Source organism: Dendrobates tinctorius, unplaced genomic scaffold, assembly GCF_039654945.1.
Source record: "Dendrobates tinctorius isolate UK_male_01 unplaced genomic scaffold, ASM3965494v1 ptg000016l, whole genome shotgun sequence".
In the NCBI taxonomy this organism is placed as follows: Eukaryota; Metazoa; Chordata; class Amphibia; order Anura; family Dendrobatidae; genus Dendrobates; species Dendrobates tinctorius.
In genome coordinates this window covers 42,010,392-42,036,688 of record NW_027361684.1, presented here as the reverse complement: position 1 = coordinate 42,036,688, position 26,297 = coordinate 42,010,392, and the positions used below count along the sequence as shown (strand labels likewise).

At 43.1% G+C, this 26,297-nt stretch overlaps 1 protein-coding gene across 1 annotated transcript in view; it reads left to right on the top strand.

Moving 5' to 3' along the window:
- The first annotated feature begins 2,046 nt into the window (after positions 1 to 2,046).
- The window catches only part of TRIM50 (tripartite motif containing 50), a 41,092-nt gene continuing 16,841 nt past the window's right edge, over positions 2,047 to 26,297 (top strand). Inside the window, exons 1-2 of the mRNA XM_073565745.1 lie at positions 2,047 to 2,463; positions 6,101 to 6,196. Of these exons, the coding sequence (XP_073421846.1) occupies positions 2,059 to 2,463; positions 6,101 to 6,196 (501 nt within the window). The 5' untranslated portion in view covers positions 2,047 to 2,058. The remainder of the gene's footprint in view (positions 2,464 to 6,100; positions 6,197 to 26,297) is intronic.

The window sequence follows — 26,297 nt, the reverse complement described above, 5'->3', positions numbered from 1 at the left end:
GCACATGTTTTTTGTGTTGTTTTGTGCACCTTTTTTTGTTTGCCTCCAATTCATTATTTTATTTGCGCCTTTTAGAAGTCTATTTTATATATCTGCAGGTTAGTAGCGATTTTTTTTTTTTCATGTGACTGGTTTTCATTAAAGAACAGATAGGATTTATTGCTACTTAAACGCAGATTTAAGATTCCCACAATGAGTTTTTGGTGAGTTTTTGACGCTGCACGTTTTTGTAGAGCCAAAAAACACAGTATGTTACAGTATCAACAAAGTGGATGGGATTTCTGGAAATCTTGCACCCACTGTATTTTTCTTATGCTGCGTAAGCCGAGCTGTGCTGCATGTCTAAAATCTGCAACACGTCAGTTTCTCTTGTGGAAACACTGAGATGTATGTGCAAATTTTCCTGGTAATTGGATGCAAAAATTCCACAAGTAGAAAATATATATAAACCACTTATGACTGTATCAATAAAGGTTTGTCAAAGCCAAATACCAGAAAATAAAAAAAATAGCAGCTTTATGAAAAACGTGACATACTAAAATGAGTCAAAACCATAGGAATAAAAACACAATGAAAAAAAGCACATAACCAAGCTAATAAGTGCAGAAAACTCACCAAATTCTCATAGCGGGAACGTAGCCTTAGGGTATGGCTTTCAGTCCAAAGTTTTCATGAAATAGAATTTAAAAATTACTTGCTGTTCATATGTCCAGTCTTTTTAGTGTATTTTAATCACTTTAGGTTTCCAAAGATGCCAACCAGTTAAAAAATTTAGACCATTTTTCTGGCATTTCCTACTCTCAAGATGCTCTATACTTTACAAAACATGGCACCAGGGCTGTGGAGTCACTGGTAAGCCAAACCTCCGACTCCAACTCCGACTCCTCAAATTCCATGACACAGACTGCACCAAAATGGGCTCCGACTCCACAGCCCTGGTAGGGCTGTAGAGTGGTTAAGCCAAACCTCTGACTCCTCAATTTCCATGACACCGACTCCACCAAAATGGGCTCCGACTCTGACTCCACAGCCCTGCATGGCACTAGAAAGGCTGAAATTACTTCAGTAAGACGCCCATATGTCTATTTTTTAGCGTTTTCTTAACATTTTTGCTTGAAAAACTGCTAGCCCTTTGCTCATCTTTGAACTGAGTTTATAAAAAAAAAAAAAAAAAAGCCTGTCGAGAGGACGATACAAAGGAGCTGGGAAACCGCTAAAAAAATGTTTGTGGCTAAAAGATTAAAAAAAATGTTCAGGAAACAACAAAAAAAACCTTGTGGGACAACTGGGATAAATGCTCAGCCAACTACATAGGCAGTTATTTTATCCAAATGTCTTACATACCGTAATTTTATAGGTATATTCTTTATAGCTGACACCAACTCCACTGGATATAAGCAGGGTACACAGGGGAAGACCACAGCTCTGTGGTCTGTGTAGTTGCAGCTACCGGGTACTGCAGAACGGTACCTAGTTATTTGTGTAGATTTGTGGTACCAGGAGCAGCCACTAACCATTCTACAAAGCTGTGGTGTTCCGCTCCGTACATTGTCCCAGCTATCAGACCCTCACTGATCTGATACTAGTAGAAAACTTCATTAACTGCTGCCTCTTCAATACCAATTTATTCATCAAACCAATCTATTTCCATGTTTGTGTGTAAAATGTGTATATATAGTAAATTAATTGTGAATCATGGTTCTAGTTATATGGGAATATATCATGAATTTACAGATAAAATCTGCAATAGAATTATTCACTTCAGATGCAATTGAGCCTTGTACAAGCAATGCCCAGGACTGCTGAGCATCACCCCTGGCTTACACTGTAGGGTTCACTGTTTGATGAGCAATGACTTATTACTCCCATCAAATCTGATGGAGTCTTGGATGGAGGCCCCAAACCGAGCATTCGAGGCTGATATACACCGCAAATTATTTATGGGATTTTGCACCTAGCCCTAAATTTCTATTAATTGTACCATTTCATAATTACTTTTGGAAAATAAAAATGCTGTTTGTGATGGTGATGATCTCCAACAGGTATTTATTAAGAAGAATGGCTTGTAATATAAGGCTCCCTGTACTGGAAAACCAGTTGACATGTCCAATCTGCCTTGAGATATTTAAGGATCCTGTCATGTTGCAGTGTGGTCACTCCTACTGCAAAGACTGTCTATGGGGACTGATGAAGGACCCGCACACCCAACTCTTGTGTCCTGTGTGTCGGCAAGAAGTGGATTACAGCTCCTCTCCCCCTAATGTTACACTAAAGCATCTTATTGAGACATTGAAAATACTGAGTGAAGACCAAGCAGTAACAGAGACATGTCCCCATCATAATAACCCTCTGTGCTTATACTGCGAACAAGACCAAGAAGTCATCTGTGGCCTTTGTGGAACTATTGGGGACCACCGTCAACACCCAATCAAACCACTTACCAGTGTGTATAGCAGAATGAAGGTAAATGTGACATCTTATGACTTCTTACACCTAGTAATATATATTTAAAGGGGTTGGCCTGTCTTAATAACTTGTGACATATACACAGTCATTGCTGGGGGTTGCTTTGCTGAGAACCCCACAATCACTAGGGAGAGGGGTCTGGCGACTGTTTGAATAAACTGATGATCCTGCATGTTATCCCCCATTCATTGTCAATGGGACTGACAGACACTCACACAATAATAAATGGAGCTGTGCACGTGCGGAACCATTGCTTCATTCAAACAGGGGAATCCAGTGTCCAATTTTTGGGGGTCATAGGATCCCTAGCAATGTGATAAAGGTGCTGTAAATACATACTACATACATACATACTATAAATACATATGGTGCTTTTTTTTTCCTAACGTTTTAATAATATTGAAATCTCATGAAATTTCAAAAGACTTTACAAGAAGTTCACTCTCGAGTCCATTTTCACCCTTCTGACCAGACTTTATGTGATAATGACGCTGGAACGCTTCAATGTATCCCAAAGATTCTAAGACTGTTTTTTTTCAACTCATTTTTGGTAAATTTAGGCCGATATTTTTTGTATTTTATTTATGAAAATAAATAATTTTTTTAAAATTTTATAAATTTATTAACATTTTTAATATGACAAGGCAGCTTTATTCTTCGGGTCAGTAGGATTACAGCGATACCACATACATAGGATTTTTTTATGTTTTTCAGCTTTTAAACAGTAAAAAAAAATGTTAAAGACAAAAGAATTGTTTTTACATCGCTATATTTGGAAAGCTATAACTTTTTTATTTCCCCGCTGATGGAGCTGTATTGTGCCTTGGTTTTTGCGGGACAAGATTACGTTTTCGGCTAGACATGTTTTATTTACAATTGACTTTTTGATTGTGTTTTATTCCACTTTCTTGTTTTCAAATATTTGTATTTTTTTTACATAGGTATATTTATTTATTGGTTAGTTTTTAAAAAATATTTTTACATTATTTTTCAAAAAAAATTATTTTAAATTTTACTTGGTCCCTCTGTGGGGAATTAACTTTTATTAGTTTGATCGCTAGATTAAGGCATTGCAATGCACCAGCTCTCAGCATGGTCTAACAGGATTGCCATAGCTGGCTGACATGGATGTTGACCATGGCAACAATCAGACCCTCTCGATGGCATTGCAGTGGTGCCAATCTGAAGGGAGAGGGAGCCTCTGTCTTTCAGTCACGGAGGCAGAGCCGCCCGTCTTCAGTCATGGCTCAGTACATAGCGAGCGGCAGTTGTAACCACATTCCGGCACTGACTGACAGTAGACTCATCATTGGCACACTCCACAGCCAGCTGTATGTCTCTCACTATGTAATGAGCGATGTCTGAAGCTGTTACTCTTTAACTAAAAGCCTGAGGCTGCCAGAAGAATAAAGTTAATTTCCTCCCAGCAGCCGGGCTTTTGGTGTCAGAACTCTATTGACCTGCATATTAACCCCATGTATGCAAATAGTGTTTTTACATGACCGCTTCCCTTAACTCCCAATTTCAACCCATATCTCGAATCAATCTATATGGCCTGAAGATAAAAAGGTTTCATTCTGGAAAATCTTCTGCTAGACTCAGTTCTCCCATGTTCTCCTAAAATAGGCTGATGTTTTTGGTCCACCCACACAAATATTTTCACAACCAAGGATATCCTGTATGCACTTGATAGATTGGTTGATTTGAATACCTTTTGCTATAAGTAATTAGTCTACAGCAACTTCAATATTAGCAAACTAAAGATAAAAGAACCATCAAAAAGATCACATCAATCTACATTTAAATAGAAGAAAAGAGGTGGAAGGAATCTCCAGCCTTCTGTGACAAAATAGGTGTCAGGAACACCGCACTGCACTTGCTCACTGAGCCAGTGTGCGTGTCCTGAGTACAAAAACAGTGCTCAAAGATACCTGTGGAGAGGGGCAGCAGCGGTGACGATGCGTGCTTCAGACTATCAGGACCTGAAGCACGTGACTGCTGGGGGTGTGGCCTAAGCTCCACAGAGCTAGGAGCTGCAGGGAAACTCCTAGAAAGGTAACTACGGGACAATGTTACCAAGGGGCATAGACAGGGACGTAAACCAGATCAAGCCGGGTCAAAGCACGAGATAGCAATACATTGCCAAAGGGTTAGACAGAGCGAATAGTCAGGACGTAGCAATAGATCAGCAATGGACTGTACAATAGGGACAAACTGTAACGGAGTAACAATAGCCAAGCCAGGAGGTCAGAACCGGAGAAGACAATAATACCAATGCGTGAGACAGAGAACTGAGTGAGGGGACAGGCCGGGTCATACACGGTAATCAAACAAGCAATGCAATATACAAGCACACCAGGGGGTCAGTCACACAGCCAGAATAACAGCATAGCTGACAAGGAATCCTAGTCTGGAGTGAGTATAAATACCCCTCCCAGATCCACAGAGAGGCCGGCAAAAGTTAACCCTGTGAGAACAGGACTTTAACCATGTCCTAACCATGACAATAGGAATAAGGATGAGTGAAGGTGATCCATTTTTATTTCTCTTCTCTCTGAACGCCCTGTCATTAAATCTGGTCATACCCTCGAGCTAGGTTTACACTACATGGTGCGCTACGGACAATAACCACCGACTGGCTAAAGGTTTGCCTTTCGGCGATTATTTAATAGCCCGTCTAAATAGGCCGCCCGTGCTTCTATCGTGCACAGAGTGATTGGTTATAGATTGTTCTCAGTAGCACATATCCTGTTTACGCAATCTGAAAGAACACTTCGCTTGATAAACGACAGTTTTTGGGAAATGCATGCTCCCGAAAATCGTGCAGTGTAAATGCAACCCAAAGACAGGTAACGGCTGACTACTCACTTGGATGAAAGCCATTCCACCAGCCCACACCATAAATATGCCCACTCAGGCAAGCATAGATTTGTTTTGATGCATCTCACGGCAACAAGGAAGTCCGGCATGCCTGATCCTTCTTTTGTTTCATGAGAATCGGAAGCCCACATAGACTGTATATTAGATGGTTTTTCAGTTATCCAATGTGCGTGGCCAACACTGCTGTTTTTGTTTGCATTAACATAGATTTACTAAACTTCTCTAATCTATTAGTCTGGAATGTTTGAAATGTATCTTTTAAGTATGCGTTCACACAGCGTATTTACTGCAGATCTCGCACAGTGACAGTCCTGCAGTGATATCTGTATGGATATTATTGCGAGGAAGGTACAGTGGAACACCATATTTTAAAATCCGCACTGACCTCCCAACTAAATGTTGACATGCTGCAGATCTCAAACTTTCCACTCTTGTCAATTTATGCTACAGAAGTTTTTTATCCGGCATGTGCTTGAAATTTCATAAAATCTTATGCACAATGGCTGGCACTGTAAAATGCAGGAGATAATCTGCAAGACAGTATGCAGAAGTAAGTCTACTGAATTTTCTCTACGTGGGAATGTACCTTCAAGGGTGTCTCAATGTGTCTTCACCGGTCTGACCGCCTAATAATATTAACATTTGTGTACAATTTAAACCTAGTCTAAAATATCACTCTCTCCTCGCACTGTTATTTTTTTTCCAGTTCCATTACATTTAATACTCTACATTATTCTGTTGTGATAATTTACAGGAAGAAGTGTCTGCACTGATGACTGAACTACAGAAAGAGAGACAAGGTCTGGAGGAACATATAAGCAAACTTACCAACAACAAGACCCGAATTTTAGTGAGTGTGATGACTGGGTTGTCCTAATAGAAGTTAAGTCATCCTAATAAAAGAATAAATTGTCTGGTTTGGACAGTCCCCTCTTGTTGAAATAGTCCACTGACGATGTGCAGAACACAAAGTGGACGCCGATTTGGCAAAGTAAGTGCAAGTGTTCGATTTCTCTGCAGCATCACCAAAGGGTCGTTAGGTATTACATATTTACCAGAAGTCCATTGGCTGTCAATGTAGTATAGGAAAATGGTTAAAGTTGCTGTTCTTGAAATCCAATTTTCCTGAAAGTTCATTCTCAACACCTAGCATTGGAGTAGAGCCGAGTCGGAGTTGTAAGATTCGGCAGACATTTATTTAATGTGTATGGCCACCTTAAACGATGCTACCAGCGATTGACACCTACTTGGCATCCATCTTTGGCTCTCCAAGATGTGAATTATTGTATTGTACTGCAGATACTGTTAATACTTTTAAATCTTCTTTGGACATGACACCTGAATGACTGATGCGTTTATAGATCTTTATTGATATATAGAATTTTCTATTTCAATTTTCAATTTCCCAGATTCTTCTTGTTTACCAGAATTCTATGTTTGTACTAGTACAACATGAGCTCATTGTGTGCTTTATAAAATGTACATAATCACACTTCCACATGGTGATTAGGATTCAGTCACTGTGAATCACTGAGGCAAGTGCCCTTGTGGCTTGTCCTTCATGGGTTTTTCAGATAAGACTGCTTTGGAACATTACAAAGACGGACATACCATTGATGCAAAAAAAGAAAAAAGTTCTCCAACTTCTATTTGATCCAAAATGTATTTGTTAAAAGGAATCATGTTAAAACAGTTCACATGGATGAGGTAGCAGCGCTACGCATTTCGAACACAGCACCGTGTTCTTTCTCAAAGCTTACCATTGATGCAACCTGTGCAACTTCACAGGGGTACAAGACATAATGGGGCCCATTTTTACTTGCAAAGCAGGTGGAATTGTGCATTATGATAAACTATTGAACTGCAAAGGGCCTATATATTGTTCCTACACAGGGACCCTTTTTTATCTGTGTCGGCCAGTGGTACATTAGCAGTGGTCCTACCCAAGAGTGACCCTCCCCTTTGTACATCCAAGACTATAGGGGAACAAGCAAATCCATCACTCATGCCCTTAATTCTTATATTTGTGGATGTAGTTTACTTAACGAGATCAACATGCAGGCTCAGCTGAGCTTGCATGTTAATAGCGAGTGGTAAAAATAGAGGTCAGCGCTAACAGCTATGGCATGTGTATGCACACCAAGGCCAGAACAAGATAATTATGTGCCCTAGGCAGATGAATCAGATGACGCCCCGTCCCCTCCCATGATGAACCCTCAACCCCCAAGTAAAGGAATGGGTGAGAGACTAAATTTAAAAAAAGCCCTAACGCACTCCCCTTCCCCTCCGATGAGTCAGGTAACGAGCTCTAACATCCACTTCTACTAGAATTGTTACATCTTTCGCCAAATTTATATAATCAAAAGTTAAAAAAAAATGTGATGTACTTTAGGGAAGAGGCTCAACAGGGAATGTGATTTTCAAAGTTAGATAGATATATAATCTTTCAGTGTTTGGAAACCATTTACTCAATACCAAGGACAAATAGTTATTTTCATCCTATATTTTATGACACAAGGACAGATATGGAAACTAATATAATTTAACTATAATAGGGGCCAATTGGTTTCAGTTAACGTGTCTAGAATTTAATAGATATCGTAATGGAAACTAAACAGACCCCATTACACATAAAGTGATACTTATGATGGTTTTTACATCCGTCATGCGACAAATACAGGTCTCAACAAAGCTGATTGTGGTTCTGGTGCCCTATTCCTGTGCTGATGGTGGTTCTGGGGCCAGATTCATGTACTGATTGTTTTTTTTTTTGTCGTACTCCTGTTCTGATGGTTGTTCTGGTGATGTGTTCATGTAGTGATTATGATTCTGGTGCTGTATTCATCCCCAGAACCATCATAAGTACATGAATATGAAACAAAAATTGTCATCAGTACATAAATAGAACACCATAGCCAGAACAATAATCAGTAAATAAATAGGTCACTAGAACCACCATCAGTATATGAAAGCATCAAAAGAACCACCATCAGTACATAAATGAGTTACCAAAACCTCAATCATTCCATGAATACATTACAAGAGCCACCTTTAGTAAATAAATACAACACCAGTACATGTACAGTGGGGAAAAAAAGTATTTAGTCAGTCAGCAATAGTGCAAGTTCCACCACTTAAAAAGATGAGAGGCGTCTGTAATTTACATCATAGGTAGACCTCAACTATGGGAGACAAACTGAGAAAAAAAAATCCAGAAAATCACAGTGTCTGTTTTTTTTTCATTTTATTTGCATATTATGGTGGAAAATAAGTATTTGGTCAGAAACAAAATTTCATCTCAATACTTTGTGATATATCCTTTGTTGGCAATGACAGAGGTCAAACGTTTTCTGTAAGTCTTCACAAGGTTGCCACACACTTGTTGGTATGTTGGCCCATTCCTCCATGCAGATCTCCTCTAGAGCAGTGATGTTTTTGGCTTTTCGCTTGGCAACACGGACTTTCAACTCCCTCCAAAGGTTTTCTATAGGGTTGAGATCTGGAGACTGGCTAGGCCACTCCAGGACCTTGAAATGCTTCTTACGAAGCCACTCCTTCGTTGCCCTGGCGGTGTGCTTTGGATCATTGTCATGTTGAAAGACCCAGCCACGTTTCATCATCAATGCCCTTGCTGATGGAAGGAGGTTTGCACTCAAAATCTCACGATACATGGCCCCATTCATTCTTTCATGTACCCGGATCAGTCGTCCTGGCCCCTTTGCAGAGAAACAGCCCCAAAGCATGATGTTTCCACCACCATGCTTTACAGTAGGTATGGTGTTTGATGGATACAACTCAGTATTCTTTTTCCTCCAAACACGACAAGTTGTGTTTCTACCAAACAGTTCCAGTTTGGTTTCATCAGACCATAGGACATTCTCCCAAAACTCCTCTGGATCATCCAAATGCTCTCTAGCAAACTTCAGACGGGCCCGGACATGTACAGGCTTAAGCAGTGGGACACGTCTGGCACTGCAGGATCTGAGTCCATGGTGGCGTAGTGTGTTACTTATGGTAGGCCTTGTTACATTGGTCCCAGCTCTCTGCAGTTCATTCACTAGGTCCCCCCGCGTGGTTCTGGGATTTTTGCTCACCGTTCTTGTGATCATTCTGACCCCACGGGGTGGGATTTTGCATGGAGCACCAGATCGAGGGAGATTATCAGTGGTCTTGTATGTCTTCCATTTTCTAATTATTGCTCCCACAGTTGATTTCTTCACTCCAAGCTGGTTGGCTATTGCAGATTCAGTCTTCCCAGCCTGGTGCAGGGCTACAATTTTGTTTCTGGTGTCCTTTGACAGCTCTTTGGTCTTCACCATAGTGGAGTTTGGAGTCAGACTGTTTGAGGGTGTGCACAGGTGTCTTTTTATACTGATAACAAGTTTAAACAGGTGCCATTACTACAGGTAATGAGTGGAGGAAAGAGGAGACTCTTAAAGAAGAAGTTACAGGTCTGTGAGAGCCAGAAATCTTGATTGCTTGTTTCTGACCAAATACTTATTTTCCACCATAATATGCAAATAAAATGAAAAAAAAACAGACAATGTGATTTTCTGGATTTTTTTTTCTCAGTTTGTCTCCCATAGTTGAGGTCTACCTATGATGTAAATTACAGACGCCTCTCATCTTTTTAAGTGGTGGAACTTGCACTATTGCTGACTGACTAAATACTTTTTTTCCCCACTGTATATGTCACCATAACCACTATCTCTACATGAATATCTCACCAGATTTACCATCAGTACATTAATGCATCACCAGAACCTCAATCAGTACATGAACACATCAAAACAACCACCGTCGGTAAATAAATACAACACCAGTACATGTATACATCACCAGAACAGCCATCACTACATGAATACATAACCAAGCTTAGTGCAATCAATTGTAACATAAAGTCAGGCCCATATACATTTATTTCTCAAGAACCTACAACTCCCAATGTGTCCTTAACAATGGTAAGGAGATGCTGCTGCGAGTTGTTGTTATCAGACTATGGACTATACAGGAACTACAACACTGAAGAAATGTAGTCAATATCAAAAATTAAACATTTACATGCAGGTACTTTATAGGTGACATCTCCTCAGATTGAGTAATTTCTTTCTTTTCATCTCCATCTTGTCCTGACGCCATGATGACTTTTCACATCCACAGCTCTTCTCTCCAGATTCCCTCTTTCCCAGTCTTCAGCACATAATGACATAGTGCTCTTAAAAATAAGAATGTCACTATAATGCTCTCTGCATAAAAAATTCTATCCATGCTATGCCCTAAATAAACCTCCTAAGGAATATGGCTTCCACACTGTCCGCCAGTAATAACTAATAACCATCACAGTCTGCCATTTTCATCTATAGCCACCCCCCTGTCTGCCATAATTAGATATAACCGCCACACTGGCCGTCCCCTATTCACTGTTTTCCCTTAAACTCTCTAGATCTCCACACAGTCTCCCACCAGGCTAACCTCTCTCCACACTGTGTCCCCATTTCATGCTGCCCCCTCTCCATATCATTCTGTACCCCTCTTCACACCATGCTCCAATACTGCCCACCACGTTGTCCTCTCCAAACTGTACCTCCTCCTTACATGATAATATAATATAATAGTCACTACAGCAGCCCAAACAGTATGATATGAGGAAAATAAGTATTTGATACACTGCCGATTTTGCACGTTTTCCAACCTATAAAGAATGGAAAGGTCTGTAATTTTTATCGTAGGTACACGTCAACTGTAAGAGACAGAATCTTAAAAAAAAAAAAAAATCTGAAAATCATATTGTATGATTTTTACACAATTAATTTGCAATTTTATTGCATAAAATAAGTATTTGATACAATAGAAAAACAAAAAAAAGTGGCTTGGTACCGTGTTAGCCAGTAGAAAGAAATATATAAAGTGCTCTCAGTGAGAGAAACAAAATAGGAATCTTATCATACCCACAAGATTCCTATTTTGTTTCTCTCACTGAGAGCACTTAATAGAAAAACAGAGATAATATTTGATACAGAAACCTTTTTTTGCAATTACAAAGGTCAGTAGCTTCCTGTCGTTCTTCACCAAGTTTGCACACACTGCAGCAGGGATTTTGGCCCACTCCTCCATACAGATCTTTTCCAAATCTTTCAGGTTTTGGGACTGTCCCTGGGCAACATTCAGCTTCTTCCAAAGATTTTCTATTGGGTTCAAGTCTGGAGACTGGCTAGGTCACTCCAGGATCTTGAAATGCTTCTTACAGAGCCACTCCTTAGTTGCCCTGGCTGGATGTTTCGGGGCATTGTCATGCTTGAAGACTCACCCATGACCCATCTTCAATGCTCTTACTGAGGGAATGAGGTTGTTGGACAAAATCTCGCGGATACATGACCAAATCCATCCTCCTTTCAATATGGTGCAGTCATCCTGTCCTCTTTGCAGAAAAGTACCCCCAAAGTATGATGTTTCCCCCACCATGCTTCACACTTGGGACCCCATCCATCCTCCCTTTAATATTTAAACAAATTTAAATATTAGACAAACATAACATAAGTAAACACAAAATGCAGTTTTAAATGAAGGTCTTTATTATTAAGGGAAAAAGAAATCCAACCTACAGGGACCTGTGTGAAAAGTGATTGCCTCCTAAAACTAATAACCGGTTGGGCCACCCTTAGCATCAACAGCTGTAATCAAGCATTTGCAATAACTGGCAGTGAGTCTTCTACAATGCTTTGGAGTAATACTGGCGCACTCATATTTCCAGAATTGTAATTCAGTCACATTGGAGGGTTTCCGAGCATGAACCACCTTTTTAAGGTCACCCCATAGCATCTCAATCGGATTAAGGTCAGGACTTTGACTAGGCCACTCCAACATCTTCATTTTGTTTTTCTTTTTTTTTTTAATTCTTTATTTTCAAATTTAAACCACACCATGAAACACAACACCATTTCACAAATACAGCTGGCGGAGTATTGATTAGGAGTTGGTCCAAGGTGAAAGGAAAGGAAAGAATGGAGGGAAAATGTGGATAGGAAAAAGAGAGAAGGAAGGAAAGGATAAAGAGGGATACATAATAATGAACAGTATCAATAACAACAACAAAAAGTAGCCGTCGGCATGGTCACAAGCATTCGATGGGTGTATTTAAGGAAATAGCATGGGTGGACTGTTCTGTATGCAACTGTGAGATCAGTTACCCTAGTATAAAGGCCGTCAGGTCATGTAAGACTTCAAGCGACATTAGATTTCTCACCAAGAGGACTAACCTCTAGATATTTAGTCCACGGGGCCCAGGTCGACACATAAGATCTATGATTAAAAATCTCCCAGCTAGACAGCTGTTCCAGACGAGAAACCTGATTTATCTTAACGTGCCACTCCTCCAATGTGGGGGGGGGCAACATCTTTCCAGTGTACAGCTATCAGCTGTTTTGCAGCACTTAGCATCAGTGGGAGTAGACCATGCTTTTTTGGTAAGAAATCTTTTGACGGGCATGAAAGAACTTCCGTAGCCCTAAGATTAGTCTTTATTAGTTGTAATTTTTTGAGAACTAGCTCAACGCCATCCCAAAAATGTCTCAGTTTAGGACAGTCCCAGAATATATGTGTGTGATGTCCTCCAGAGTTGAGGCATCTCCAACAAACATCATTATCAGCAAGACCCATCTGAAAGAGCTTTGCAGGAGTCAAATGCCACCTGGTCAATATTTTATAAGAATTTTCCTGCAAAAGTACACACCTAGAAAATCCCCGAGCACTAGATAGCATTCTAGATATTTGTTCCTCTGTGAACGTAGTGTTAAGTTCCATTTCCCAGGAGTAAATAAATGAGGGTTTAAAATGTGCTCTCGGAGAGATAAGATGTGAGTAGATACGAGATAGAATTTTTAGCCGTGGAGGTGGAAGTTTAATCATAATATCTAACCAGGACCAATTGGATTTGGTCGGGAATTTCTTCCTAAATTGTAGAAGTGTACGTCGAATGTGCTGGCTCTGAAGAAAATTAGTTGGTTGAGTCGTTGCACTTGGTGGCCAAACCCCTCTCTGTAATATTTTATTACCATAAAAGCTACTCAATGTTTCTCTAGGGAGGGTAGACCATAAATTATATGGATCCTGAAAATTGAGATCTCTTAGATAGGGTACTGAGCCAATCGGCGTTAACGTCGAGGGAAAAGTGTCCTCCGGTACTTCCCCCAACACCAATCTTTTGATATGTAATGTAGTTGAAGTCATCTCGTCTAACCTAAGAGTGACTGGTGGTTTAGCTTTAGTCCAGAGATAAGGTAAACCCCTCGGGCCCAATAGAGCCAGGTCAACACTAATTCCCTCCCCACCTTCAGCACAAGACACCACCTTTAACCATCTGCTAAGATGAATTGCTTTATAATATAAAAGGGGATCTGGGACTCCCAATCCCCCAGAGGAGACTGGTTAAGAAAGAAGCCTATATGACAACCTAGCCGGTTTAGATTTCCAGATAAATTTTCCTATTGGTGATTTTAACGACCCAAAAAAGGTCAGGGGTATCTGAATCGGAACCATATTCATGGCATCATTTTGTTTTTCTTAAGCCATTCAGAGGTGGACTTGCTGGTGTATTTTTGATCATTGTGCACTTCAGCTTGAGGTCATGAACAGATGACCATACATTCTCCTTCAGGATTTTTTGGTAGAAAGCAGAATTCATGGTTCCATTTACGCAAGTTTTCCAGGTCCTTAAGCAACAAAACAGCCCCAGACCATCACTCTACACCCACCATGTTTTACTGTTGTTATAATGTTCCTTTTCTGAAATGCTGTGATACTTCTACGCCAGATGTAATAGGGCATAGACCTTCCAAAAAATCCAACTTTTGTCTCGTCAGCCCCAGAGTCTTTATGTTCTTATTGCTCAGCAGTGCTTTATATCTTGGAACTCCTTGCAGGCCATTTTTGCCCAGTCTCTCTTATAGTGGAGTTATGAATACTAACCTTAACTGAGGCAAATGAGGCCTACAGTTCTTTGGATGTTTTTGTGGGGTCTTTTGTAATCCACAAGGTTCAGCACTGATCCATGTTTTTGCCATTCATGGATAATGGGTCTCACTATGGTTCGCTGGAGACCTTAAGCTTAAGAAATGGCTTTATTACCTTTTCCAGACTGATATATCTCAATTACTTTGTTTCTCATTTGTGCCAGAATTTCTTTGGATCGCAGAATGATGTCTAGCTTTTGAGGATCTTTTGGTCTACTTCACTTTGTTAGGCAGGTCCTATTTAAATGATTTCTTGATTGAGAACAGGTGTGGCAGTAATTAGGCCGGAGTGTGTCTAGGGAATTTGAACTCGGCTTCCCAAAGATGTGATAAACCAGAGTTAATTTATGTTATAAGGGAAGGGCAATCACTTTTTCACACAGGGCCCTGTAGGTTTGGATTTTTTTCCCCTTAATAATAATTAATAATTAATTAAAAACTGCATTTTGTGTTTTCTTTGTCTAATATTTAAATTTGTTTGGTGATCTGAAATATTTAAATTTGACAAACATGCAAAAGAATAGGAAATCGGGAAGGAGTAAACACTTTCTTACACAACTGTATAGATACGAGGCCCCTTAATATACTCTTTTCATCTTTCTATAACTGTGCCATTTGATAAATGAGCTCTTAGGGTTACTACACTGCTGCTGACCAGAGGTGCTGCCTTGCAACCAGCATCTGGGGGTGTGTCTCTTTATACAGCATGCTGAGCTGCCAATCCCAAGATGGTAGCTTCCATAAGCTGCGATTCTCTTATTTAATAATACAAGTAATTCTTCCAAAGGTAATTTCACGTTTAATTATATCTACCATCTCCTTACTGTAATATACCGTAATATATGTGGAGGTGATAGGTCCAGCAACTGTGAAACAGAGACAGTTACCGGTATATCAGGGTTAACTTTAAGGCTGGCCCATACTGGGGATGGTGGGTTAGTGACAGGTAGAGGAAGTCCAGGAAGTTTAAGGGTACGTTCCCACATTCAGGAATTGATGCGGTTTTGATGCTTCGTATTTATACAGCATCAAAACTGCAGTGGCCAGCTGTGACAGCATAGTGGATGAGATTTCTAGAAGTCCCATGTTCACAATGCGACTGTGCATCTGCAGATCACCTGCGGAAACTGACATGTGGCTCATCTTTGAGGACCTCTAGTTTCTGCAACAGAAATTACATCAATAGAATGTACTGAGTGCTGTAAATCTGCATGGTTAAGTGAACACATATGGATTTAGCTACCTTTAATAGAATGCAGCTATAATACACTGCTCTTTCCGTATTGTGGGCACATAGCCTAAGTGGAGAAGAGCAGTGAGCATGCAGAGTTCTGGAGAAGAGCAGAACTAGTATGGAGCTGAGAGGCTCAAGGCAGCAAGAATCGTGAAGGAACTTTAGAGGCTACTGAGATCAAGTTCAGCAGGCAAGTGGGTGAAACCCATTAGTGGGAGAAGTAAAGTAAAGGAAGAAGTGAGTCCAGTGTTGGCCAGCGTGCCTTGTTTTTAAGAACATGCCTGGTGGCCTTGTCTTGAACACTAATAGACCTGGTGAGGAGTAGAATGGGACTGGTCTGAACGTGAAAACTGCCAGCATACACACAAACCCAGAAATCTCATCTTTTCTGTAAGAACATACTGGGGTGTCGGACTCATGACGCTCACCCACGGCTACCGCCCAGCCATCATTTCAATACCATCCATGAAATGTAGTTCTATAACACCAGCAGCATTCATGTAGCCCCGCATAAGGATACTACCACCACCATGATTCTTTGTAGGCACCATGCATATTTATAAATTAATTTCTCTAAATGCATGGTACCTACAATGAATCATGGTGGTGGCAGTGTCTTTATGTGGGGCTGCATAAATGCTGCTGATGTCAAGGAGCTACATTTCATTGATCGTATCATGAATTCACAGATGTGCAGCTGTATATTGAAAAAGAAGTTGTTTCCATCACTCCGTCCCCTTGGTAGACGTACACTTTTGCAGCATGAAAATAATCCAAAACACACTTCTATTGCGTTTCTGAAGAAGATGATGAAGATGAAGGATGAATGTGATTCAATGGTCAAGTATTTCTCCTGATCTGAACTCAACCGAACACTTGGGAGAATTCTGAAGAGCATCACTCTTCATCTAGCATCAAGGCTCTAAAAGCTGTCATTCTTGAAGAATGAAAAAAGATACATATTGCCATATTGGGCCAACTTTTTCATTCAATGTAGAAGACCTGGTGCGGTTCTTAAAAATTATACAAATACTACGCGTAGATGTAGTAGTTCTTGATGTGGGGTGTATTCTTTTTTGCAGCAACTAATTTGACTAAGGTTGATGTCACATGAGCGTATAAAAAAATTGGTCTAATTTTCATCCAGAAAAGTGTTACAATTTTTTTTCTTGCATGTCATCTGTATGCAATCTGTTTACTAAGCAGCTAATAATCACTTACAGGACACTTTGCAGATTCCAATATCACAGAACTGCAATGTATCCATAAAAACCGGATGCCGCTCTGATGGTCTGTATGGCATCCGATTTGTTTCTCGCACCCATCCAATTTTGGAGTGCAATTGCAGCATGCTGTGCACTGCCTCACTGAAAAACATTGGTCCTGGCGCAATACCTTTTTTTATCTGATTGCGCTCGTCCCAGTTATACACTTGTGTGAACGAACGAACCCGAAAACTGAAGATTTTGTAGTCAAAGTTATATTATTATCTTTACTTTCATGTTATGGGTTAAAAATGTTCTACAAAGCTTAGTCTTGTCAGAGTTTGGAAATTGTTCTTGTGTTCAGTGAGTGATTAAAATCCTAGTTTTCACAGGGGGTGTACTCATTTATTCTGAGCATTGTATATACCTACAGTACAGACCAAAAGTTTGGACACACCTTCTCATTCAAAGAGTTTTCTTTATTTTCATGACTATGAAAATTGTAGATTCACTCTGAAGGCATCAAAACTATGAATTAACACATGTGGAATTATATAATTCACAAAAAAGTGTGAAACAACTGAAAATATGTCTTATATTCTAGGTTCTTCAAAGTAGCCACCTTTTGCTTTGATTACTGCTTTGCACACTCTTAGCATTCTCTTGATGAGCTTCAAGAGGTAGTCACAGGAAATGTTTTTCACTTCACAGGTGTGCCCTGTCAGGTTTAATAAGTGGGATTTCTTGCCTTATTAATGGGGTTGGGACTATCAGTTGTGTTGTGCAGAAGTCTGGTGGATACACAGCTGATAGTCCTACTGAATAGACTGTTAGCTGCTTTTTTCTTGCCATAATACAAATTCTAAGTAAAGAAAAACGAGTGGCCATCATTACTTTAAGAAATGAAGGTCAGTCAGTCCGAAAAATTGGGAAAACTTTGAAAGTGTCCCCAAGTGCAGTGGCAAAAACCATCAAGCGCTACAAAGAAACTGGCTCACATGAGGACCGCCCCAGGAAAGGAAGACCAAGAGTCACCTCTGCTGCGGAGGATAAGTTCATCCAAGTCACCAGCCTCAGAAATCGCAGGTTAAGAGCAGCTCAGATTAGAGACCAGGTCAATGCCACACAGAGTTCTAGCAGCAGACACATCTCTACAACAACTGTTAAGAGGAGACTTTGTGCAGCAGGCAATGGCGGATCTTAATAGGGGCGGATGGGGCGGTCGCCCCGGGCCCAAGGTTTTTTGGGGGCCCAGGGGCAGGGGCGGGCTCAGGCCCGGCGTCAGCACCCGGCGTACCCGGGCAAGTGCCGGGGCCCTGGCGTGACGGAAGGGCCCACACACGGTGACACACTGTCTGACTGCTGGGGAATGCGACCTTGAATCTGAATCAGTGGCGCTGGCAGGAGACGCATGCCATTAGCCAATCGCAGTCCAGCAGCAGCCCAGGAGTGTCGTTTGATTGGTGGAGACCGTGGAGAGCTCCCCTCCCCTGTCTCTTGTCACGTGTGCGACGCAGGGAGGAAGTGACGAGGCGGAGACAGGACGGGGCGGAAGGAGGAAGCAGGAGCTTGTGAAGCGTGCTGCGCGTCTCTCTCTGGACATGGAGGGACCGGGCGGTGACCGGACATCAGCGACGGGCGGCGCACTGTCGCACATCTCCTGACCTGAGTCCTGACACCTAGTGAGTGGCTGGCGCTGCGGCTCGCTGAGTGAGGCTCATCAGTCCTTGCTCCAACTCCAAGACAGTGAGTGGTGGTGCCGGCGGCTCCTGCTGCGGCAGCTCCAGCTGGCAGTGGCACCCGGGCCCAGGGGCTGTATATGATGAAGGGGGGGTGACTGGGGGCTGTATATGATGAAGGGGGGTGACTGGGGGCTGTATATGATGAAGGGGGGGTGACTGGGGGCTGTATATGATGCAGGGGGGGTGACTGGGGTCTGTATATGATGAAGGGGGGGTGACTGGGGGCTGTATATGATGAAGGGGGGTGACTGGGGGCTGTATATGATGAAGGGGGGGTGACTGGGGGCTGTATATGATGAAGGGGGGGTGACTGGGGGCTGTATATGATGAAGGGGGGTGACTGGGGGCTGTATATGATGAAGGGGGGTGACTGGGGGCTGTATATGATGAAGGGGGGGTGACTGGGGGCTGTATATGATGAAGGGGGGTGACTGGGGGCTGTATATGATGAAAGGGGGAGAGTGGGGGCTTCACAGGATGAAGGGGGGATGAGTGGGGGCTTCACATGATGAAGGGGGGTGAGTGGGGGCTGTATATGATGAAAGGGGGTGAGTGGGGGCTTCACAGGATGAAGGGGGGTGACTGGGGGCTGTATATGATGAAAGGGGGTGAGTGGGGGCTTCACAGGATGAAGGGGGGATGAGTGGGGGCTTCACAGGATGAAGGGGGATGAGTGGGGGCTTCACATGATGAAGGGGGGTGAGTGGGGCTGCACATGATGAAGGGGGGGTGAGTGGGGCTGCACATGATGAAGTGGGGGATAAGTGGGGCTGCACATGATGAAGTGGGGGATAAGTGGGGCTGCACATGATGAAGTGGGGGATAAGGGGGACTGCACATGATGAATTAAGGGGTAAGGGGGACTGCACATGATGAATTAAGGGGTAAGTGGGACTGCACATGATGAATTAAGGGGTAAGTGGGACTGCACATGATGAATTAAGGGGTAAGTGGGACTGCACATGATGAATTGGGGGTAAGGGGAACTGCACATGATGAATTAAGGGGTAAGTGGGACTGAACATGATGAATTGGGGGTAAGAGGGACTGCACATGATGAATTGGGGGTAAGGGGGACTGCACATGATGAATTGGGGGTAAGGGGGACTGCACATGATGAATTGGGGGTAAGGGGGACTGCACATGATGTGGGGGTAAAATTAACTGCACATGATGATGGGGGAGTGGGGCTGCACATGAAGTTGGGGGGGAAGGGGACTGCACATGATAAAATGGAAGGGGGGATAAGGGGCTGCAAATGATGAAGCGGCACTGCAGATGAAGTGAGTGGGTGATAGGGGACTGCAATGGATGAAGTAAGGGGACTTCAAATTAAAGTGGGGACATTAAAGTGGATCCCCCATGGCCAGGATCACGTTGGGCGATTTTGTGCGTATTGGCCGTAGGCCTACAGCTTATGTGCAACGTCTTTTTAGGCCATGTCCACACGTGGTGGAATGGTGGCGGGTTTTCCGTATGGACCCGCAGCAAACCAAGTGCTGCGGTCCGTACGGCTGTCAATTCCCGCACGGGGACCGCAGCGCTCAGGTGGGAAGGGGGGTACAGGGGCCCAGGTTTTATGAACAGCCCCGGGCCCATAGTCCACTTAATCCGCCACTGGCAGCAGGCCTTCATGGCAAAATAGCTGCTAGGAAACCACTGCTAAGGACAGGCAACAAGCAGAAGAGACTTGTTTGGGCTAAAGAACACAAGGAATGGACATTAGACCAGTGGAAATCTGTGCTTTGGTCTGATGAGTCCAAATTTGAGATCTTTGGTTCCAACCACCGTGTCTTTGTGCGACGCAGAAAAGGTGAACGGATGGACTCTACATGCCTGGTTCCCACCGTGAAGCATGGAGGAGGAGGTGTGGGGGTGCGGGGGTGCTTTGCTGGTGACACTGTTGGGACTTCTTCAAAATTGAAGGCATACTGAACCAGCATGGCTACCACAGCATCTTGCAGTGGCATGCTATTCCATCCGGTTTGCGTTTAGTTGGACCATCATTTATTTTTCAACAGGACAATGACCCCCAAACACACCTCCAGGCTGTGTAAGGGCTATTTGACCAAGATGGACAGTGATGGGGTGCTACGCCAGATGACCTGGTCTCCACAGTCACCAGACCTGAACCCAATCGAGATGGTTTGGGGTGAGCTGGACCGCAGAGTGAAGGCAAAAGGGCCAACAAGTGTTATGCATCTCTGGGAACTCCTTGAAGACAGTTGGAAGACCATTTCCGGTGACTACCTCTTTAAGCTCATCAAGAGAATGCCAAGAGTGTGCAAAGCAGTAATCAAAGCAAAAGGTGGCTACTTTGAAGAACCTAGAATATAAGACATATTTTCAGTTGTTTCACACTTTTTTGTTAATTATATAATTCCACATGTGTTAATTCATAGTTTTGATGCCTTCAGAGTGAATCTACAATTTTCATAGTCATGAAAATAAAGAAAACTCTTTGAATGAGAAGGTGTGTCCAAACTTTTGGTCGGTACTGTACCTGTGTGACTGGCATTCTATTCATGCCTTATTTGTGTGCATTTTTTTTACTAAGCAGCCACCCCCTCCATAAATTGGTAGGTTTGTGAGTGGCTGCTTTCATCAGTAACTTGCACCTCTGCTGCCCCGCCTTGATAATGGGGGTCTGCTGCATCATGCTTGTGCATTTGTGATTTGACTTAGGATACCGTTACACTTAGCGATGCACCAGCGATCCCGACAACGATATGGATCACTGGTGCATCGCTAAGTGGTCGCTAGTGAGCTGCCACACAGGCAGATCTCACCAGCGACATAGCAGGGGTCGGGGGTCGTTACTTACCTGTCAGACGCGGCGATCCTGACGTCCTCCTGCCCGCGTCCACGTGTCGCTCGTCGGCACCACAGGAAGCGCCCGACGAGAAATGGTCCAGGACGTTCTCGCGCGACCAGCGATGAGCAGCGGGGGAGCCGGTTGGAGGTAAGTATCACATGTAGCGATATCGCTAGCAATATCGCTGCTGCGTCACAAAATCGGTGACGTTACAGCGATATTGCTAGCGATATCGCTATGTGTAACGGGGGCTTTAGTGTTGGTAAGGCTGTTTCTTTCTGGTTTGTGTTTTGAATTTATGTCCTTTAGGTTGTTGTTTCTCTCTTCTCTGTTAGCTATCCCTCCTAGCTTTGCATCATCTGAAAATTTGAATAGTTTACCTTCAGTTCCCTTATCTAGATCATTTATAAAAATGTTATTTATTAGTCTAAATTAGATTAGTCTTTGATGACTAGTTTGCTACAAACCCATTCTGGCTCTGGTTAATTACTGTATTCCTTTCCAAGTACTTATCGTACCTACATTCCTTTTAATAATTTGATCAAAGACTTTTCCTGGTATCGAAGTAAGGCTCACTGGCCTGTAATTTCCTGGCTCCATCTTCTTTCCTTTTTTGAAGGTGGGCAAATGTTGTCCCTTTCTCCAATTTTCTGGGACTTTTGCTCCATTAATTGTCCATGCTACTATCAGAAATAGCAGAGCGCTGTATTCGGCTTTATCTGGCAGTCCCATAGACAATGAATGGAGTAGAGCATAAACACCTCTATTCCATTAAAGATGGAGATTTGCAGAGTCTCAGTGTGGGGATCATTGGGGTACCTAGAGGTTGGATACCAGCAATGGAGCCCAACCTTTAAGAGAGTGGACGTGTGCATACTTGATCTCAGCTCCATTAATTGTCTATGGGACTGTTGGAAGAAACAGAGTACATAGCTTAGCTATTTCTGTCAGTCTCATAGGCAATGAGTGGAGCAGAGGATGGGCTTCAACACCTCTACTTCATTCAAGACAGGGCTCTATAGAGTCTCATTGTTGGGATTTTTGGGAGTTCCACTGGTTGAACTTCGAGCAACCAGAAAGTTATCCCCTAGCCTTCAAAATGTTGTCAAATCTACTTCAATATCATTACAGACTGTGAAGGACTCCTCCATAAATGTAATTGCAAAAAGTTTGCCTTTAAGGGGTTATTCAGTCTTCTGACTAAAGACTGCAGTCCCTCTATGTAAGTGTAGACTTCTGATTTCTGAGAGCGTGCAGTGCACACGCTGTCAGGATTCGCTGGTACTGCCAGTAAGCGATTTACATACTTCTGGCCACATTCCAACTATACGTGCTCGGCCTTGATAAATTCACCCATATTGAGAGAAGCCAGGCACATCTAGTCAGAATGTGGCTGATGGTATGCAAATCGCATGCTTGAAGTCACGTGGCTAGACGCTCTCACCGGCAAATATCGGTGAATCCTGACAGCGTGTGCACTGCGTACTGTCAGGAGTCAGAGGTCTGAATTCATAGAGTGACTGCAGACTTGTACAGAAGACTGGACAATCCTTTAATGCCTGATTAGACTTTACTAATATAATGTTGCATTACATCATCCCAGCCAGAGGATGTTACTATGTCTTATTTTATAGACATTTTCTATTACAGATGTGTCTAATACAATCACAGGCCATTATTATAACTATAGTAGCGGTGTTAAACTTGAAAATACATAGACATTTTCTATATATTAATATACCGAATGAGAGCGTCTGTCAGAGAACTATTTAGTTCAAAACAGGGAAAGCAATTTCAGGAAAAATAAATCGTTGCAACCTTGAAATGTCAATGGAAATTAAGGAGAGCTGCCAGCCATGTAAAATGTGAAAGTCATCTGGCCTAGATTATTCTAAGAGAGTTATTATTGCAAATAGGTTTCTATGTAAATAATCAACGTAATTTGCAGGTGCGTTACCTCACCCCTAGAGCTCTACCAATGTCTATCTCTGGCTGGAGACTTACTTTCTCTCACATTGGGTGGAAAGTTGTTTGAGTTTAGTTGTTAGCTAGGAAAGGAAACTGTGGGTGAAAGGATGAATGCAGCCCTCGTCACACAGCCTCTGTCAAAATTATGGGAGAATAACAAAGGTATTTGTTTGTGATTTATAAAAAAAATAATTCTATATACGGTACAGACCAAAAGTTTGGACACACCTTCTCATTCAAAGAGTTTTCTTTATTTTCATGACTATGAAATTTGTAGATTCACTCTATTTTACCATGAAGGCCTGCTGCACAAAGTCTCCTCTTAACAGTTGTAGAGATGTGTCTGCTGCTTGCACTCTGTGTGGCATTGACCTGGTCTCTAATCTGAGCTGCTGTTAACCTGCGATTTCTGAGGCTGGTGACTCGGATGAACTTATCCTCCGCAGCAGAGGTGACTCTTGGTCTTCCTTTCCTGGGGCGGTCCTCATGTGAGCCAGTTTCTTTGTAGCGCTTGATGGTTTTTGCCTCTGCACTTGGGGACACTTTCAAAGTTTTCCCAATTTTTCGGACTGACTGACCTTCATTTCTTAAAGTAATGATGGCCACTCGTTTTTCTTAACTTAGAATTTGTATTATGGCAAGAAAAAAGCAGCTAACAGTCTATTCAGTAGGACTATCAGCTGTGTATCCACCAGACTTCTGCACAACCCAACTGATGGTCCCAACCCCATTTATAAGGCAAGAAATCCCACTTATTAAACCTGACAGGGCACACCTGTGAAGTAAAAACCATTTCCGGTGACTACCTCTTGAAGCTCATCAAGAGAATGCCAAGAGTGTGCAAAGCAGTAATCAAAGCAAAAGGTGGCTTCTTTGAAGAACCTAGAATATAAGACATATTTTCAGTTGTTTCACACTTTTTTGTAAATTATATAATTCCACATGTGTTAATTCATAATTTTGATGCCTTCAGAGTGAATCTACTATTTTCATAGTCATGAAAATAAAGAAAACTATTTGAATGAGGTGTGTCCAAACTTTTGGTCTGTACCGTATATAGAATTACTTTTTTTTATAAATCACAAACAAATACCTTTGTTATTCTCCCATAATTTTGGTCTGTACTGTATGTGTGATGCACAATGTCCGGCTTACAGCCTTTTAATGATGCCCATAATATTGGTGTTGGTATGGCTGTTTCTTTGTGGTTTGTTTTTTGAATCAATTAAGAGAAGATTAGAGTTTAGATCTCGTGAAGTAATTATCCCCCTCTACTCCTCCTTGGCCAGACCTCATCTGGAGTACTGTGTCCAGTTCTGGGCACCACATTTAAAAAAAAGAGATCGAATAACTGGAGCAAGTTCAGAGATAAGCTACCAGGATGGTGAGTGGAATGTAAACTATGTCCTACAAGGAATGTTTGAAGGATCTGGAAATGTTTAGCTTGAAAAATAGAAGATTAAGAGGAGACTTTATAGCTGTCTATAAATATTGAAGGGATGTTATAGTGTAGAGCAGGGGTCCCCAACCGCCGGTCCGCGGCCCAGCACCGGGCCGCTGCAGTGCCCTTGCCGGTCCGCGGACACAAGGGGAGCCAGGGGCGGTCAGTGGCGTAGCGGGGGCTGGGGCGGCGCGCAGCAGTTCTTAGCGGCGGCCAGGGAGCGATCCAAGCAGATCCGCTGCCTGCAAGAGGGAATAGCAGGAGCGGAGCTGCAAGGACCCGTCCACTGCGTCCAGCTTCCTGCCCGCCGCCCGCGCTTCCTGTCTCTGACTGACACAGAGAGGAGAGCGCGGCCGCTGCTGTGTCAGAGCGAGGAAGCGCGGGCGGCGGGCAGGTGAGAGGAGAGAGGTGGTGTGTGTATGTATAATGTGTGTGTATGTATGTCTGTGTGTGTGTGTGTGTGTGTTGGTCTGTGTTTGTGTAGCCTGGCCCTGGAGGAGATGGGGACATGATGAGAAGGCCATGAGGGGAGTGATGGAGAGACGGCAGTGATGGGGTGAAGGCAATGATGGAGAGATGGCAGTGATGGGGTGAAGGCAATGATGGGGAGAAGGGAGTGATGGGGTGAAGGCAATGATGGGGAGAGGGGAGTGATGGGGTGAAGGCAATGATGGGGAGAAGGGAGTGATGGGGTGAAGGCAATGATGGGGAGAGGGGAGTGATGGGGTGAAGGCAATGATGGGGAGAAGGGAGTGATGGGGTGAAGGCAATGATGGGGAGAGGGGAGTGATGGGGTGAAGGCAATGATGGGGAGATGGCAGTGATGGGGTGAAGGCAATGATGGAGAGATGGCAGTGATGGGGTGAAGGCAATGATGGGGAGAAGGGAGTGATGGGGTGAAGGCAATGATGGGGAGAGGGGAGTGATGGGGTGAAGGCAATGATGGGGAGAAGGGAGTGATGGTGTGAAGGCAATGATGGGGAGAGGGGAGTGATGGGGTGAAGGCAATGATGGGGAGAGGGGAGTGATGGGGTGAAGGCAATGATGGGGAGAAGGGAGTGATGGGGTGAAGGCAATGATGGGGAGACAGCAGTGATGGGGTGAAGGCAATGATGGAGAGATGGCAGTGATGGGGTGAAGGCAATGATGGAGAGATGGCATTGATGGGGTGAAGGCAATGATGGGGAGAAGGGAGTGATGGGGTGAAGGCAATGATGGGGAGAGGGGAGTGATGGGGTGAAGGCAATGATGGGGAGAAGGGAGTGATGGGGTGAAGGCAATGATGGGGAGAGGGGAGTGATGGGGTGAAGGCAATGATGGGGAGAGGGGAGTGATGGGGTGAAGGCAATGATGGGGAGAAGGGAGTGATGGGGTGAAGGCAATGATGGGGAGACAGCAGTGATGGGGTGAAGGCAATGATGGAGAGATGGCAGTGATGGGGTGAAGGCAATGATGGAGAGATGGCAGTGATGGGGTGAAGGCAATGATGGGGAGAAGGGAGTGATGGGGTGAAGGCAATGATGGGGAGAGGGGAGTGA